The 19,850-nt window shown below is 42.7% G+C and overlaps 1 protein-coding gene across 2 annotated transcripts in view; it reads left to right on the forward strand.

Annotated features, from left to right (window-relative positions):
• Nucleotides 1–19,850, forward strand: part of LOC118361572 (homeobox protein Mohawk-like) — a 33,599-nt gene that overhangs the window by 9,910 nt on the left and 3,839 nt on the right. For both annotated transcript variants that reach the window (XM_052483295.1, XM_052483294.1), the window contains one exon: nt 19,379–19,412. In XM_052483295.1, the coding sequence (XP_052339255.1) occupies nt 19,379–19,412 (34 nt within the window). The remainder of the gene's footprint in view (nt 1–19,378; nt 19,413–19,850) is intronic.

Here is a 19,850-nt window from a genome sequence, read left to right on the forward strand (position 1 = left end):
CTGTCCTCATCTGCACATTTTTGATTTAATTCTCCTGCCCTCTGGCCCATTTGGCCCGTTCATTGTGAGGAAGACGTTCTTAGGCGCTGTGGCGGTGTTCCATTGCTGTTCCACTCCCTGTTGTCTTGTTTCAACAGCCTGGTTATGGTTTTCCCCTTATAGAAAAAACAATATGATTTCATGTGACATTTTTTTTGCACGTGCGAAACTGTGTTTTTGGAACACTTCACGTGACGATATTTCATATCACCTTTCTCGTCGGTTACATTTTTCACACGTGAATATATTTTCACTTGAGATTTCCCAGGTGATGCCCTGAAAACAAAAAGGAGTCATTAGTATGCACACACAAACAGTGCTATTAACATACAGATGTCCCCGGAACATCACACAGTCAGTGGTTTTAACATACATGATTACATTGTGAATGTTTATTGATAGAGTAAGTATTATTCAACATGTCCTCACCTGGGTTTTGAACTCACAACCTTTTGGTTCACGGCACTCTGATCTTCCTGCTACGCCACCATGACTGATTTCACCTGTATTCCAATACTTTAGACTTAAGTAAAGTAAATCTCAACTTTGTTAAAAAAAATACACTCAAGAAAAACGATTATATTTATCAGGGTGATTCAGGAGTCACATTAAAACATGTTAATATGCCTCACCAACAGACGATACAGAAAACCTACAAATTGTTGAAATAAGTCAATTAAATCAATAATGAGAGAATAGTCAGAACAACTGTTCACTAAAACTGCAGTGCAGATGGTATTCTTTCGCTAAGTGCAGAGATGTATTATAGGCAATGAATGTGTAGAGGAACTCTACAGACTTTGTGATGCGGCAGATTGATCAGTGTTCCCCAAATCCAGAGGGTTTGAGTTCAAATCCCAGGTGGGGTCATATTGAAAAGCTAATACTAAGTGATAATGTCTTATGCAATCATATTGTCATTGATTAAGAAAACCCATAAACTATTTGTGATATTTTTTACATGTGAAATAGCTGTTTTCACATGTTGTGCTAAAACGTTCACATGTGGAAATCGAACTCTCACATGTGGAATTGTATCTTCACAAGTGAACAACGTTTGCATCCCCGTGTTGTCACATTCACACGAGCCCAAATGTGTAGTTTCATGGTATCACATGTTGACATTTTGCATCCCCACGTCACAGGTCTTTTTTCATGTGTAGTTTCATGTTGTCACGTTGCGTTCACATTTTGTCACAACTTCACATATGATCCCAAGTGATCACATGCACTCCCTTGTTTCCACACTCTTCTTTCATTTCAGACGTGTGAAAGTTAATAAGGTACTTGTGGCGACTGAAATGCACCTCCTAGGTAGCTATGGGATATGATTTCCCTTTTATTCAAAGCTTTCTCTCTGTTCACCATGCACCTGCAAAAAGATAGCTCTGATGTGGGAATGCCTTTTAGTATGTTGGGTATGAGGTAACAGTATATTCACTTTTAAAAGTGAGATTTTCACAGGACGGTTACTTTAAGTCCATGTTGCAAGTTGCTCCCTATTCCCTACTTAGTTTGGGACCTTACCTAAGTCTAATATACCGCTCTCTATGTGTTCTGTTCACACCAACAGAGATAGCCTGGCCTCGCCCTCTCTTAGGTTTGCCTCCCAATGTCAAGTACACTGTGGAATTTCCCCGAACTCCCCTTCTCCTCTAACTGGGTTTTAGGGTTTAACACTAGAGACACAACAAGACCATGTGTAACATGCTCACACTGACTACTGTTTGGCATGAGTGAGAGAGAACTGGGCAGACGTGTGTGTTTGTGTGTGTGTGTGTGTGTGCGTGCGTGCGTGCGTGCGTGTGCGTGCGTGTGTGTGATCGTGAGCAGGGGCTCAGTGCAAATAAAACAAAAACCCAAGCTAAAGTAATACAACCCAGTGGCGAGGTAGATAAACGAACAAGTGTGCGTGGGAGTTTTCTTCTTGGCATATGCATTTTTCACAGTGCAGTCCCTTAACCCCTGGTTTTGGTGGGTTGGCCTTGGATATCAGAACGGCTGTTTGTGCTGCATGTTATGAAGGGTTCATGGTGTCATGGCGTTTCAGCCACAGCTTGCAGGTGCTGTTACCAATCAGGCCTAATCTCACTGCATGGAGTTCTGACAGTTCTTCTTCAGGTCTAGAACAACTGGGCCTTTGTTCCAAAGAAGACTTCATAACTGATAATAATGTTTTCACTATTCTGTGTATACAGTTCAGTATTAAAAAGTGCCTGTAGGGAATTCGGATTGAGGTGGAGGAGTGGGGGAGAGGGGGGCTAAACGTGTTTTGCATTATCTCTGTGCGAAGGAACGGAGAGGAGTTTGAAGTGATGTATAAGCCGGATAGGGGAGGCTGTCCAATGAAACAGTCCACCGATCGCGACTGTTACAATCTTCTGTCCCGATCAGATCCTTACAACTCCCTGACCCGAAACATCTCTGTCTTTCACTAAGTCACCTGCTGAGCACGTCAGTCACCAGCCAGACGCAGACCGAGATAGGCCGAGAGAGAGAGATAGGGACAGACAGACCGACAGACAGAGTGGCTTAGCTTAGGCTTCATCACAGACACCCCAACCCACCCCTCCCTCCCACCCAACGATTTAATAAGAAATAGTAAGAAGGAATCATTTACCTGGCCCGCATAATGTTTTAATAGAAAGTAACTATTTTATCTCCATGGTAAATATAATGTCTTGGCTCTGACGTCTTCCTCTTGGGTTTCTGGGCTGGCCAGCCAGGCATTATTGTGAACGGTTTCTCTTCTGTTACATGCGAGAAGAGAAGGGAACTTGAATCTTAACACATGGAAAGTTCCCGGAGGCGTGGTCTCAGGGGAATTTTCACGCGAACACCTGCTAGCCCCTCTTCATTAGTGAGTGAGAGAGAGAGAGTGAAATCGAAATAGCTGTTATTGTTTGGATTCAAAACAACTCCACAAGTTAAGCTCCAGTTTGCATCATTTCCTCTGGAGATTTTCTCCCCTGTCTGAATATTCCAGATTATTTTGTAGTGAAAGAATCCCTCAGCTTTTTGACAATTACAGAGTGTCTGAAATTTCAGGCCTGAGCTGAGCTTCCCGGGCCGTAGGTGTGTTTGTGCGTCAAACCTAGGCTGTAAGAGAAGGAGAGAATGAACTATCTTGAGTTCTTGGCACTGGCACATTCCTTATAAGCCCCTACCTCAGCCTCACTTCTGATTCGCATAAGCCAAAGTGCCGTGCCCACCGATTGGGATCCCGTTGGATAAATGTCCATTAATGGGACAATTGGTGGATGTCTGGCATCAGCCCTGGGATTTATCTATGACTTCAGAGAGCAGTCGAACGTGGCAGGAGAGGGTGAGTGTAGATTTACTCCGATTGCATTCCAAATGACACCCTATTCCCTACACCCTGGCCTATTCCCTATGGGCTCTGTTCAAAAGTAGTGCACTCCATAGATAATAGGGTGCCATTTGGGACGCACTTGACTTTGTCCCGTACTTAGTGGAAAAACCAAGCCTTTTTTTTTTTTTTGCTTGATGATAAAAAATAAAAGATCTCTGTAAAACCCTGTTGGTAATATTATTGAAAACAAGGAGCAGTAGAATTCCAATGCACATGCCAAGGGTTTCATGCCAAATTACCCTTTAATGGCATATTAAATGGCATGAATCTAGCTGAATGTTTTTCTTATTGCTCACTACCAGATTTTGCCCTGTCCGATATGATATAGATCATTATACGGCAAATCATTCTCAACGTTTGTGTGAAAGGGGAGAGAGAGAGGTCTGGGGTAGAGATTTTTCAGAGGTTTGACAGTGGTACATTTTCTCAGGTTCTGTTCTGCTTCGGTCTAATGTACTGTACAACTAAGCACATATGATATATCACCAACATTTGACTTAATTTGTGCTGACTTACTTTTTTTTACTAGTTGGTCTCATTAAGATAATGGTGGTCTTTTGTTGTTATTTACTAAACACTTGGTTTGTTCAGCCAAGTTTCCTAAAAATGAGCTTTTATAGGTTCTGTTTTAGATTAGATAAGTGGATCGATCAAGAAGAATAAAATGATAAATTATTGTCTATTTCCCTAATTGTGTCATTTCAATTTCAAACTCTCTGTGTTTGGATTTTAATACCATGACAGCATTTTACTATTAAATAGTGATAAATATGTTTTATGTGTTTACGATATTTCAGAGGGCCAAAACGTCTCAGTAATTTCGAGAAGAACACACTTTTTCCATTCACCCATTTTCTCAGACAGATAGGTTGCTCAAGACGTTTCCAGGACACACAACGTGTTAAGATTGAAGCTCACCTGTATTTTATAGCATTAAAGTGACTTGTTACAAATGCTAGCGGGCAACATTTAACGATTACGAAATATGTTAAATGAAAACAGTAGTGTTTAACAGGACCCCGGGGACTCATAGAGGTTTGTTGAATTAGGTCACAGCAATGCAAGACAGTTATTCAATCCAGGAGAATTGTACGGTAGTCTATGTGTGTATGCTGTTTAAAAATCTGTTTAAAACGCACTTATAAATCCCATCTCCCTAAATGGAAAGGGTTAGTAGTTTAGTAGCTTAGCTACCAGAGAGAGAGTCCACCATCTGTAATGTTTACTGTTTCACACCGTTTGGGTTATATCAGGAAAGAAAGAGAAAAGGTCATCATTATCAGTGGAGCTGGTCAGCTTTTCATCAAGTCTATTGAGCTATAGTACTGTATATGCAGTTTGAATCCTCCAATCCTCTTCATTTAGATGAAGCTAGCGTTAGGCGGCCACAGCGAGCTGAGAATACAATACTTTACTGGGTCTGCAGGGTGACAATAAGCCTCAGTGTGACATTGATGGATGTGGATTCCACTTGCAGTAGATGAGACTCGTCTTAGGAATCCAGCTAGCGCAGGCAGGGACGGGAGGACTGGCCACAGATCCTTCTTTCCACCCTTTCGTAATAATAAAGGAGGGATGAGGAGGGAGGAGGACAGAGGCTGTTCCAAAAGAACAACCCAGCAGCCAAGACTCACTAAGGTCGTGTGTGTGTGTGTGTGTGTGTGTGTGTGTGTGTGTGTGTGTGTGTGTGTGTGTGTGTGTGTGTGTGTGTGTGTGTGTGTGTGTGTGTGTGTGTGTGTGTGTGTGTGTGTGTGTGTGTGTGTGTGTGTGTGTGTGTGTGTGTGTGTGTGCGGGCGGGCGAGCAAAATAACTTAACTTTTAGAATAAGTAGAAAAGGGGGGATCCCATCCCTCCATCCCTGGCACTGACCTTTCTCTCTTTATCTCTGTCCATCAGTCAGTGGTTTTCAGTTGAAAGGCTGGAATGAGTGAGTAAGTGCTGATGTGTCCGGTAGAATACAGCCTTTCCCACACAAAGACTAAACCATCTCTTCTAGAACATTCATATAATGTGATGTTTAAGAAGTGAAGTAAATCAGGTCCTCTCCAAAAAGCAGGGCCTGCTGTAGTGTAGAGAAGAGAATCTACTGTAATGTAGGTGTTTGCATCATTGTATCTCTGTGGGCGTGGTGGGTAGTGCTGATGGTGACAGACAGAAGTGGAATCCTGGCTAAGATGCTGATCTTTATCTTGGCTTGATGTTGTGGGTGTAAGAAGGGGTGTGTGTGTGTGGATAAGTACATGGAAAGAAATGGAGGGCTGGGTTCGGTTGGGCTGGTTTTATATTTATGAGATAAATGTTAGCCGCCACCAACTAGACAGAAACTGGATGTGATGCGAACAGAACAGAAGAGAACAGAACGAGCCTGGTTCATTCAGACTGGAACAATCGGTTGCATCGAGAAGTAAAGTGTGAACGGACAACCATCACCCAGGCTCTGTTCATAGTGAAACTCATAACATAGACGTCAGGAGTGGAGATTAATGTGAGAGGCATTTCTCAACATGATCGTTTTTAAGTCATCAGCGTCACGCAGGCAGCAGAACCCAACAATCAGCAGATCACAAAATGCAGCTGGGTTAACTGACTCACTCACCCCGAGTCCACACAAAACACAAATTGGTTCTATTTAAAAAAAAAAATAAACAACCTCATGTCTAAAACAATTGTCCACAATAGTGTTCTCATGGGACGGCTGCGGAATCTTTTTAATGACAGAGTAGAAGGTGTGACCAGGAGTGGTCTGAACGGTCAAGGCTCTCTCATGGACATACCACACACACACACACACACACACACACAAACACTGTGTGTGAGGGCCTTGAGTTTCAACCCACTGTGAGGAAATTGCAACGTAATGATGCTGAGAGTGCACAGCAAACATATCATTTGTGTTCTAACTCCAGAATGGGTTATTTTAGTCCAAGAAAACACTTAAAAATCCCAAGCAAATTGTGTTTACACAAGAGTTTGGTGTACATTCTTTTTTTGTTGTTCCTGTGTTTTTTTGTGTACTGCAAACAACTTCTATTTGTCTTCAAGGACCAGGATTATTGAGAAAGACTTGGAGCGGAAATAACTCCAGCTCTGTGGTTCAGAGCATCGTGTTGTTTTGCCTGTACCTGTTCAACCCAACAGCGGATAATGATAAGGCATCTGTTGAATAGTTTAATCATGAGGCCCGTTCTGAGACACACCTCAACCACTCGCTCAACGTCAGCGGGGGAATATCGTTACCATATTCATACGTCCCCAGCGACCCATACTCCTCTTGTGGTTGTTCGGTCAGTGTTTTGAAGTATGCACGTACTGATCCACAGTTATCAGACATGGCTCTGATAGAGCTCGTGTACAAATCTAACCTCAATCTCTAACAGCAGGAAGAGTGGAGCTCGCTGTCGTGATGACCGTTTCCGTGCCAACCATCTGCGGCAGGCAGACATGTATGAATCTCTGTCACGCTCATCCCTGCCCAGGTTCTGATCTTCCAAGGTTCTGATGATGATGGTTGACGTTTCTCTTTTAGTTCACGTTGCCTGGTAGCACACACACACACACACACACACCACACAAAAGGAGCACTTTAGTTAACAATGTATTTACTCTCTGATTGAAAGGCACTTCTCTCTAACCCTCTCATTTGGCTGGCGATGTGACTCTGATTAGCTAGTGTTTAAGCCACTGGTAAACACTCAGACTCTCTGAGACACAGCCATGTTTAAACACACCAATCACTTAGTATTCATTCATCTCCAAAGACAAAGTGTGATTCCCATTTTGGGTATGTTTTTATCTTTCCCCCCCCATCACTGAATGATGCATCGTGGTCTGAGAATGCCGCGGTCCGTGTCATCTGCTTCGCAGACGTCGTGGAAAAAGGACAGACCAAGCTATAGGAAAAAGGACAGACCAAGCTATAGGAAAAAGGACAGACCAAGCTATTGGAAAAAGGACAGACCAAGCTATAGGAAAAAGGACAGACCAAGCTATAGGAAAAAGGACAGACCAAGCTATAGGAAAAAGGACAGACCAAGCTATAGGAAAAAGGACAGACCAAGCTATAGGAAAAAGGACAGACCAAGCTATAGGAAAAAGGACAGACCAAGCTATAGGAAAAGGACAGGAAAAAGGACAGACCAAGCTATAGGAAAAAGGACAGACCAAGCTATAGGAAAAAGGACAGACCAAGCTATAGGAAAAAGGACAGACCAAGCTATAGGAAAAAGGACAGACCAAGCTATAGGAAAAAGGACAGATAGGAAAAACTATAGGAAAAAGGACAGACCAAGCTATAGGAAAAAGGACAGACCAAGCTATAGGAAAAAGGACAGACCAAGCTATAGGAAAAAGGACAGACCAAGCTAAGGAAAAAGGACAGACCAAGCTATAGGAAAAAGGACAGACCAAGCTATATAGGAAAAAGGGAAAAAGGACAGACAGAAGCTATAGGAAAAAGGACAGACCAAGCTATAGGAAAAAGGACAGAAAAAGGACAGACCAAGCTATAGGAAAAAGGACAGACCAAGCTATAGGAAAAAGGACAGACCAAGCTATAGGAAAAAGGACAGACCAAGCTATAGGAAAAAGGACAGACCAAGCTATAGGAAAAAGGACAGACCAAGCTATAGGAAAAAGGACAGACCAAGCTATAGGAAAAAGGACAGACCAAGAAAAAGGACAGACCAAGCTATAGGAAAAAGGACAGACCAAGCTATAGGAAAAAGGACAGACCAAGCTATAGGAAAAAGGACAGACCAAGCTATAGGAAAAAGGACAGACCAAGCTATAGGAAAAAGGACAGACCAAGCTATAGGAAAAAGGACAGACCAAGCTATAGGAAAAAGGACAGACCAAGCTATAGGAAAAAGGACAGACCAAGCTATAGGAAAAGGACAGACCAAGCTATAGGAAAAAGGACAAACCAAGCTATAGGAAAAAGGACAGACCAAGCTATAGGAAAAAGGACAGACCAAGCTATAGGAAAAAGGACAGACCAAGCTATAGGAAAAAGGACAGACCAAGCTATAGGAAAAAGGACAGACCAAGCTATAGGAAAAAGGACAGACCAAGCTATAGGAAAAAGGACAGACCAAGCTATAGGAAAAAGGACAGACCAAGCTATAGGAAAAAGGACAGACCAAGCTATAGGAAAAAGGACAGACCAAGCTATAGGAAAAAGGACAGACCAAGCTATAGGAAAAAGGACAGACCAAGCTATACGAAAAAGGACAGACCAAGCTATAGGAAAAAGGACAGACCAAGCTATAGGAAAAAGGACAGACCAAGCTATAGGAAAAAGGACAGACCAATCCGTTTTGAAAGAGTTCTACAGGGAGCATATTTCTGATATTATAGTTGATGTATCTAGCTGGATCTGGGATTGTTAATGTCTATTACATCTAAACTCAGATAGCCTGGATGTTATTACTACTACTAGGTTATTAATAGGTACCTGTTATTGCATGCACCTACCTACAGCAAGATCTGTGGTTCTAACCAGAAAGAGGACAATAATGTAACATTTACAAACTAGCAAGTATTGTTTACAGTGACTTCTGACCTGAATCCAGGTCTGTGCCCCAAATGGAACCATATTCCCTACATAGTGCACTACTTTTGACCAAAGTCCTATGGGCTCTGGTCAAAAGTAGTTCATAACATAGAAAATAGGGTGCCATTTGGGACATATACCATTCCTCCCAGTACAATGGCTCCTCTGTGGCCATAAAGTGACGACTTACCAGAGGATTATTCAACTCAGCGACATGCTGCAGCCGTGATAGATTTATGGGCTGAAAATCTGAAACCTAGAGTGCATCCCACGCAGCAGCTTATTCCCTATATAGTGCACTACACATTAAAAAACAAATGGTTCTCAATTGTGCCAAATAATGTTTATTTGGCTTGTAACCATAATGTAACCCTTTTTGGTGCTATATGGAACCTTTTTTAGAAGGTTCTATAAAAAATCATCCTCATAATAAGGTTCTAAATGAACCTGTATGCTATAAAGAACCATTAAAAAAGGTTGTATTTAGCACCAAACAATGGTTCCTCTATGTTTACCACCCTTTTTGGTGCTATATTGAACTGTTTTTTATGGTTCTTTGTAGAACCAAACAGTTTTTGAAATCCTGATTTGAATAGCCATATTATATTGTAAAAATTCCATTGGTTTTATTATTGTGTTTATTAACAAGTTGAATCAGGTGTGCTAGCGCTGCAACAGCTATGGCTCCATGAGGCAAGAATTGAGAACTATTGACTTCGAGAAGTTTTTCACAAAACATCATCACTGGCCATAGTCCTATAATAGCAGATCCCAACAGATTAGATCGACTGCAATGACACACTCACTCACTGTTACACAAAAAGAGCTGTGAGAAAACCACGCCCCAAAATATTATAATCAGCCGCCGCCTCTTCATTAGAATGATCACTACAAGAGGAAAGAACCCTTTTCTGAACTGCAAAGAGCCATTAAAGGGCTTCGGGTCAGTGTGGTTCCACATAGAACCATCACCCTTCCCAAAGAACCCTTGAGGAACCCTAGTGTGTACTTCACTGTGTACTTTTGATCAGGGCCCACGGGGCTCTGGTCAAAAGTAATGCACTATGTAGTGAATAGGGTGCTATTTGGGATGGATCCCTTGAAAGGTGAAACGGTCTGGTCTGGTTTGAATGCTAATACTCTGTAATATCGCCTGCTTGTGTGGATTAATGTACTGTACCTCACTGGAGTATAAAAGTTCATGCAAAATATAAAACAATAGGATGCCATATTTTTTTAATACCTCTTTTGACCTTACTCACTGGTTTTGTGAACTTCTTTAATCATTTACCATTTTTTAAAGATGTAATTGTATCTTGTATAAATACAATACAAAACATCCACATACATACAAAGGACAACATTGTAGAAACATCTACTACATCACACTTACCCAGACCCACAAGCAGTCACCCCCATCTCCAGCGCCAGCATGCCTTTCTGCCACATGGCCTGAAACTGCACCATTTTCTTTCTCTCCGTAGCCGACGCACTTTCAATATTTTCCATTGTGTTAATGAAACTCGATTTCCAAGTTTTTAGTGTGCGATTTTTCAAGATGAGTGATAAGAGAATCGTCCAGCCCATCGGGTATCCCATTACACCCCCATATGCCATATCTTGAAATATGCAGACAGACGGATTAAAAGTAAGTTTACATTGTAATACTTCTGACTGCCAACTGTCTAGCTCCGTCCACAACTTCCGGACTTCATAGCATTCCCAGAAAGTATGAATTATTGAGTCATTGTTAGTTCTACACTTAAGACATGATTCTTCCATTGAACTTCCTTTTTACAATGTTAAAGTTATGAACTTAAAGCCAAGGCATTGTAAGCTAAGTAGGCAGTGACGGCTAATTTTCCATAATCTTTCTCTATGTCGGAGTGTAACTGTCTCAGTGTGCCCCTGGGCCCTGGCAGGCCAGCCCAGTGCCAGTAAGGGCCCATGGATCCCCCAGCCTCGGAGTGGATCGTTGCCCCAGAGAGAGGCAGGGAGAGGAAGGAGGGAGGGCCAGAGGAGTGCCAAGACATCCCTAACTTCATCCACAGACTCCTCTTGACATTATATAAAAAAGAAGAGACCATTTGAAACCACCAGGAAAAGAATAGGGAAAATCCAAGCCCTCCACCGTGTCACTAGTGACAGTATGTCTGTACAGTTTGTCTGTGTGTATGTCTGTCTTACTCCCTTTCCTCTCCTTGTTTGTTGTTTGAGAAGAAAGGTAGGGTCCATATGGTTGTTTTTTGTAATGTATGGGTAGAGGAAGATGTATTTTTCCAGCTCGGCTGCAACAATCATGACTGGACAAAGTATTTGGTCAATTGTTATCTGTGCAAGAACTCCTATTGTCTGCACATTCACCTTATTGTAAATGAACCGAGAGTTAGGTTGTCCCATAATGTTTCCTATCCAGTAAGTTGTGCTGAAAGATTGGTTGTGGTCTGAACCGTTTCTTCTCTCTTCGAGATGGGAACAGTCAGAGTTACTCATCTCTATGCATGCTTCCCAAATAGCACCCTTTTCCATATGTAGTGCACTACTTTTGCTTTGGTCGAAAGTACTGCACTATGTAGAGAATAGGGTGCCATTTGGGACAGAAGCTAATACTGTAACTCCTGAGTCATAGCTCACTGATTGGCCTACTCCAGTCACCAGGGTCACATAATTGGGTGATCATTGGGCTGTCCAGCTCTCTATTGGTCAGTTGACCTCTTGGCATCAGTTGGGTGTCTGTGATTGTGTCTGTCCCATCTGAGATGTGTTTCTCGCTTCTCTTTCGTCTGGCTGTCGGGAGCCGAAGGGGGAATAGGCTGAGCTCATTGACTGCGTGTGCGTGAGCGTGTGTTTTTTTTGTCTCCTAATCTAGCGCAGCCTTTGGTTTGTGCACCAGGGGCCAGTGTGGTGTGTTTATTGTTGTGTGTTGCTAACAACAGCAGCAGCTGGTTGTGATAAAACATACCCATCCTCTCTAAGCAGGTGTACTCTATTCCCTCTCTCATTTGTCAGTTCATTGTTGCTTGTTTTTGCTTGTTTTGTTTCATGTTTTTTCACTGTGTTCAACCTCCTCTATTGCCCACCATGATGTTAAGTGAGCAAGTGTTTTTGGACTTGAAACCATCACTTCAGTATAACAGAAAGGTAGCAGCAAAGTAGACTGCATAACTTTCGGTTCCCGAGCAAAGCAGGAGAAAAAAGTCCCAAAAGAAAATACAAATAAATTAAGGTTCCACTATGATTTATTGACAATTTATAGTTTCTTTGGCACCGTTTTTGTTTTAAAAAATCAGAGTTTTAGATGTTTTAGGCAAAGGTGGTTGGAAGTGTGCCTGCTCTGGATGTACTCTACTCTATTGTACTCTGGCCGGGTCGGGTTCTCAGGGGGGATTCTGGGTAGACGACGCGTGCGACCACACCCTCCGCTCTGCTCCGAGGCTGCAGGAGGCCTCACACAAACATGTTTTTTTTATAGGACATTGGGGGGATTGAACAGCATCTGGACACTGGCTGCCCTGCTCTGAAACATACTGAACTGGAACCCACAGCCGCTTCACAGCCTTGCTGCTCAGAGAGAGCTCTGCAGGCCAGACCCGGGTTCAAATACTACTTCAAATCGTAAAGAACATGTACTGCATCTGCTTGATTTGAGTGTGCCTGTTGCAATGGAAACAACACAAAAGACAGATTAAAGAAACTATAAGACGAAGATATCTTTTTATTTTATTTATCACTATGACACCCTAGTATTGTTTTTGTTGTCTTTTTGTTGTCTGCTGTATGGCTTGTCGTCATTGGCAACCTATCAATAGGCCTTCCCTGACTGTCTGACACGATAGCAAATATTGAGCTGATATTTCAATTCAGTAACATAACAACCTCTAACACATGAAAACAATGTAATTGGGATGTAATTGCATAGCTGTTATTATACCAAATGAATGAACGGAGCATATTTGAATCAGTCTCAATCCTGTCTCTAGCACTCGTATTAATCCGAGAGAATAGATTGAGATACATGGAATATGCTGGAGTCGACAGCACTAGCTAGCTACGTACATTAGCTTAAGCAATTGACACCTGAGCAATAGAGCAAACCAAGTGCCTGCTCGCCCACTATCAAAATAGGGGAAGCAAGCTTAAGTTATTGTGCCTCCACTGTTTCTAACCAGGAAATTATCGAAATCCATTGGGAAATTTAGTAATGTAGAGTAGACCACTGCAAATTCTTGTCATGTATTACACCGGTCTATCAAAGTAAGAGATTGAGAATGAGGCCTAATATTTGTCAGATAGAGTCAGATAAAGTCAATCTGGTCAGAAGTCAGAGAGCTGGAAAGGGAGAGGAAGGAGAAGAGGGGGAAAAAACGCTGTTATAATTTCAAGGCTTTTAAATGGCCTGTGACGCCGTGGAGGAAATGCTAGTTCTTGACATATAACAGATCTAGTTTTTCCTTGTGAAATCAAAGGGAGAAACATAATTGCATTTGTTTTGGCTGGACTGCTTGAGAAGGGTCAATCTGAAGCACCTTAAATCTAGCGTGTTACTGCAAGTCACTTCAGTCAGAGGAAAGACAGAGAGAGAAGGAAAGAGAGAGAGAGAGAGAAAGAAAGAACACCGTTGAGACTGATAAAGAGAGACGGAATGAGTGAGAGGGAGCGTGAGAGAGAGGAGGAGAGGCGAGAGATGAAGCGAGAGATAAGAACCAAAAGAGAGAAAGGAAAAGAAGGAGAGAGAGATTTGGCCTGACAAGTGTTTGAGGATTTTTCTGGAATGTGCTAAAGAGTTGAAACCTGAAATCCAAGCGGTGGTTTGTTCTATTTCTAATCTCTCTCTATTTCTAGATTTTCATCTCCCTCTCTATCTCCATCTCAAATCAAATTGTATTTCTGACATGCGCCGAATGCAACAGGTACCGTGAAATGCTTACTTTACAAGCCCTTAACCAACAATGCAGTTTTAAGAAAAATAAGAGTTAAGAAAACGTTTTTAAAAGTTACACAATAAAATAACAACAACGAGGCTATATACAGGGGGTACCGGTGCTTAGTCAATGTGCGGGGGTACAGGTTAGACAAGGTAATTGAGGTAATATGTACATGTAGATAGGGATAACGTGACTATGCAGAGATAATAAACAGCGAGTAGCAGCAGTGTAAAAAAAGAAAGAGGTGGGTTCAATGTAAATTGTCTGGGTGGCCATTTAATTAATTGTTCAGCAGTCTTAATGCTTGGGGGTAGAATCTGTTAAGGAGCCTTTTGAACATAGACTTGGCACTCCGGTACCGCTTTCCGTGCGGTAGCAGAGAGAACAGTCTATGACTTGGGTGGCTGGAGTCTTTGGCCATTTTTAGGGCCTTCCTCTGACACCGTCTGGTATAGAGGTCCTGGATGTCTATAAGCTTTGGCCTCAGTGATGTACTGGGCCGTACTCACTACCCTATGTAGCGCCTTGCGGTCGGATGCAGAGCAGTTGCCATACCAGGGGGTGATACAACCAGTTAGGATGTTCTCGGTGGTTGCCAAATCTTTTCAGTCTCCTGGGGAAGTCGTGGGTGAACAGAGAGTACAGGAGGGCACTAAGCACGTAACCCTGAGGGGCCCCCGTGTTGAGGATCAGAGTGGCAGATGTGTTGTTGCCTACCCTTACCACCTGGGGGTGACCCGACAGGAAGTCCAGGATCCAGTTGCAGAGGGAGGTGTTTAGTCACAGGGTCCTTGGGGATCCGTTGAGGCGGTATGTGAATTGGAGTGGGTCTAAGGTTTCTAAGATGTTGGTGTGAGCCATTACCTGCCTTTCAAAGCACTTCATGACTACGAACGTGAGTGCTATGGGTCTGGAGTCAATTAGGCAGGTTACCTTGGTGTTCTTGGACACAGGGACTATGGTGGTCTGCTTGAAACATGTAGGTAATACAGACTCTGTCAGGGACAGTTTGAAAATGTCAGTGAAGACACTTGCCAGTTAGTCAGTGCATGCTCTGAGTACATGTCCTGGTAATCCGTCTGGCCCTGCAGCCTTGTGAATGTTACTCACATTGGTTACGGAGAGCGTGATCACACAGTCGTCTGGAACAGCTAGTGTTCTCATGCATGCTTTAGTGTTGCTTGCCTCGAAGAGCGCATAGAAGTCATTTAGCTCGTCTGGTAGGCTCGTGTCACTGAGCAGGTCGCGGCTGGGCTTCCCTTTGTAGTCCGTAATAGTTTGCAAGCCCTGCCACATCCGACAAGCATCAGAGCCGGTGTAGGAGGAGGATTCAATCTTAGTCCTGTATTGAAGCTTTGCTTGTTTGATGGTTTGTCAGAGGGCATAGCAGGATTTCTTATAAGCATCCGGGTTAGAGTCCCACTCCTTGAAAGCAGCAGCTCTACCCTTTAGCTCAGTGCGGATGTTTCCTGTAATCCATGGCTTCTGGTTGGGGTATGTACGTACGGTCACTGTGGGGACGACATCATCGATGTCGATGATGAATCTGGTGACTGATGTGGAATACTCCTCAATGCCATTGGATGAATCCTGTATCTTAGCATCGCGTCATCTGACCACTTCCGTATTGAGCGAGTCACTGGTACTTCTTGTTTTAGTTTTTGCTTGTAAGCAGGAATCAGGAGGATAGAATTATGGTCAGATTTGCCAAATGGAGGGCGAGGGAGAGCTTTGTAAGCGTCTCTCTGTGTGTTGAGAAGAGGTGGCCTAGAGTTTTGTACCTCTGGTTGCACATGTGACATGCTGGTAGACATTAGGTCAAACGGATTTAAGTTTTCCTGCATTAAAATCCCCGGCCAATAGGAGCACCGCCTATGGATGAGCATTTTCTTATTTGCATATGGCCTGATACTTATTGTTGAGTGCGGTCTTAGTGCCAGCATCACTTTGTGGTGGTAAATAAACAGCTACGAAAAATATAGATGACAACTCTTGTTAAATAGTGTGGTTTACAGCTTATCATGAGATACTCTACTTCAGGCATGCAAAACCTTGGGACTTCTTTTAATATTAGATTTCGTGCACCAGCTGTTATTGGGAAATAGACACAGACCACCATCCCTTGTCTTACCGGAGGTAGCTGTTCTGTCATGCTGATGCACAGAAAACCCAGCCATCTGTATATTATCTATGATGTCATTTAGCAACGATTCGGTAAAACTTAATTTATTACAGTTTTTAGTGTTCCATTGGTAGGATTGTCTCGAACGGAGATCATCCAGTTTTTTCTCCAGTGATTGCACATTGGCGAATAGGATAGATGGTAGAGGCGGGTTACCCATTCGCCGAAGGAATTCTCACAAGGCACCCGGACCTGTGGATTTGGGCCTGGTCCGGTATCAGCAGTAAATCCTTTGCGTCCGACATGTTAAAGAAAACATTGTCGTCCAGTACGAGGTGAGTCATCACTGTTCTGATATCCAGAAAAAAAACACACAAACTAGCACAATTGGTTAGGAGCCATCCCCTCCGGCGCCGTTCTCAGGTGTCCAGCCAAAACTGCAAAAATAATAAAAGTATATACTGTATATAAAAATGTACCCCCCCCCCCAAAAAAAAATAGTATGAACATCGCTAGCAACAACATCATTTAAATGTTTTACATACCTTCAGTAGAAAAGAGGAGAATATCTTCTTTCTAATAATGTCAACTTTATTTCTCTACTCCTAACATTGAGTAAATTACAGTCACTGGAGCCAATTACACTCACTGTAGTATCTGACAGGCTTTGAAAAAGCACCCGTGAGTGAATAGGCTACTCGCGTGGCAAGTGACGCTGGCTGCTGGTAGGTTTTATTGACTTGGACGTACATTTCTGCCAACACATGGCTAACCTTTGTTTAACCTGCTATGCAGCTGCTCTTAGTGAAAATGTGTTTAGAGTTACCTTTCTAGCTAATAGGCTACGTTAGAGTTTACACTTCCTTTCCAACTCTAATGTGGGAAGGTCAAAATAATGAAAACCTATCTACCAAATCTATGCATTTAAAAAATATTGATTACTTCTCCTTGCCATTATCATTCACTTGATGGTACGAAAATATGTGAAAATGTCACTTTGTATGACGGGATGGGGGGGTTCCTGGGTTCCTGGGTTCCTGGGTTCCTGGGTTCCTGGGTTCCTAGGTCACCGGTTTGCCTGGGAGGGGGTTCCTTCGGCAAGAGAACTGTAGCATTTATTGTAGTGTTTTCGTGGTCATTATGGAAGTATTTACTGTAGTATTTTCTGTTTTATTATCTTTGACATGAAGTGGGGGCTTTCTCCTTGAGGAAAAATACCTGACAAATACCAAAAGAGCAAATGTTCCACAACTTATAGGAAGTTAGATAGGCCTGGGGGTCTGAACTAGCACAATATCATCTATACTTGGTATGTAGGTTTCTCACTTATGGGTGGCACAAATTGGGATATGCAGGAGGGGAATGGGCAGGGTATATGCAAATTAAAAACTGTAGTATTACTACAGTTAAAGAATGTTGTTTTGTGGACTGTAGTGTTTTTGTGGACATTACTGTAGTATTTACTACAGTTTATTTTTAATGTGTGTGTGTGGGGGTGATACTGTGGCCCTGCAGGATTCTGTATTCCTTGTCTAGACTCCAGATTAAGGTCTTTAGAAAACGGCTGCGGCGCGCACCGCGTGTCCTTTCTCCGGTGTCGGCCAATGAGGTTCTGAGACCCTTGCCGGAAGAAGCAAGGACATGGTTTTCCAGCTCTACAGCTGTGTAGGAGAATTGACTTTCTCTAAGTAACCTAATAACTCTGTCCCCACCCGACCCTCCTTCCCTCGCCACCTATAAGAAGCGTGGGTACAAATTCCAGTGCCAAATGTGTGGCTGAATTTTCATTTGCGTAAAAAAAACCTGGTCAAAACACCCAGTCGGCGATGATTTGCAGTGGTGGCGGTACAAGTGGCTGCTCGTTAAAGGGACTCGTACATGTTACGAACATTTTCTTTACGGGAAATGTGGTGCGAGGAAAGCGTCTGTCTCTCCTCCCTGCCTCTGTGTCTATAGGGCGATCTGGGAGGGCAATCATCCCGAATGAAAGCAGCTGGCGTCAGAGAGAGACACAGAGACAGAGCGATAGAGACAGAGATAGAGAGAGAATATTACATCTTAAATGTCTGTAATCTTTTGGACCTTTTGTGAGTGTAATATTTACTGCACATTTTTTATTGTTTATTTCACTTTTGTTTATTATCTATTTCACTTGCTTTGGCAATGTAAACATTTGTTTTCCCGTGCCAATAAATCCCTTAAATTGAAAATGAGAGAAAGAAAGCCTTACCTCACCTCCAATCAGTCGCCTGGTTTTGCCTAATGCTCAGCTCAATTATTATTATTTTTTACCTTTAATTAACTAGGCAAGTCAGTTAAGAACAAATTCTTATTTTACAATGACAGACAGACACTCACAGGTTGCCTGTCTCCTTGCACGCTCCCTCCTTAAAGCAGCTCATTGGCCCTGGATGTATGTTTTTCGAAGGGTGTGCCTTGAGGCTTTATGAGCAGGAAATCCAGATCTCTTTTAATGGAGGGTGCCAAGCCAGTCATCATCATCACTGGGTAGAGTTCACCGCGAGGCAGAGGCTGCTGTAGCCCTGAGCCCAAACCTGCCCCCCTCACATCACCACTCTACCCCCTCTTGAAGCTCTCTGCAGCTTGGCAGGTGGTAAGAGTACAAGAGGCCTTCTGCGGCTTTGCCACCATTACCTCAACACACACACACACACACACACACACACACACACACACACACACACACACACACACACACACACACACACACACACACACACACACACACACACACACACCACCATAACTGCCCTTCTACCTAAGGGTCTGGCTGGTGAGAACACAGAACATTAGATGGACCTGGTTTTAAACAGACTGGTTGAACTGATAGCTTTCATTGTTTGCTGACTTCGCTGTCTTATTCCTGACCAATGCTTTTTCTGTGAGATATAAACAGCTCCTGTGTCTGAATGTGGGAAGTTAAGTCTCTTTCTTAATTACTTAGCTTTTTCTCTATTCCCCCTTTCTCCCTGTCTCGTTTTTATTCCTATTTTCTCATTTCTATCATATTTTCTCAGTCTAATTTGTTTCCAAATGAAAATACAAGTATATGCAGTTTGATATAAAAACAATATTGAAGAAAGTGCAGTTGTGTTATTCATGTCAAAATGTGAGTGTTAACGGTACCTTTTTAGTTAAGATTTGTCCATTATTACATGGCTACTATTTGTTTTGCATCTGAATCAGAAGTGGAAACAGAGAAACACATGTTACTGCAGCACAGATTTGACCCCACACACACACCCCCATGCACTCCTCACCAGCCCTCAAACTTGGTCCTTAATTAATCCTCATTGACCCCAAGGTGTACATCGTTAAATGAACCTCTTTTTCTGTTGTGCTTTCAGAAACCATGGACCATGGATCAAGTAAATGTGACAAGTGAGTGTATTTTACAGATTCCTTCTGTATGTTTTCATGCTCCTTCGGACATCGATTTTCCTCTTTTTCTCTTTTATGATTATTAACTACTTGTAGAGCTCCCTCTCCTCCTTCAACTCTGTGTTTGTTCTCTCTCTCTTCTCTCTGTTCGTTCATCTCTCTCTCTTCTCTCTCTCTCTCTCTCTTCTCTGTGTTCGTTCATCTCTGTTCTCTCTTTCTCTCTCTCTCTTCTCTCTGTTCGTTCATCTCTCTCTCTTCTCTCTCTCTCTCTCTCTTCTCTCTTCTCTGTGTTCGTTCATCTCTCTTCTCTCTCTCTCTCTCTCTTCTCTCTGTGTTCGTTCATCTCTCTCTCTTCTCTCTCTCTCTCTCTCTTCTCTGTGTTCGCTCATCTCTCTCTCTCTCTCTTCTCTCTGTTCGTTCATCTCTCTCTCTTCTCTC

The sequence above is a fragment of the Oncorhynchus keta genome, chromosome 28, assembly GCF_023373465.1.
Source record: "Oncorhynchus keta strain PuntledgeMale-10-30-2019 chromosome 28, Oket_V2, whole genome shotgun sequence".
Taxonomy (NCBI): domain Eukaryota; kingdom Metazoa; phylum Chordata; class Actinopteri; order Salmoniformes; family Salmonidae; genus Oncorhynchus; species Oncorhynchus keta.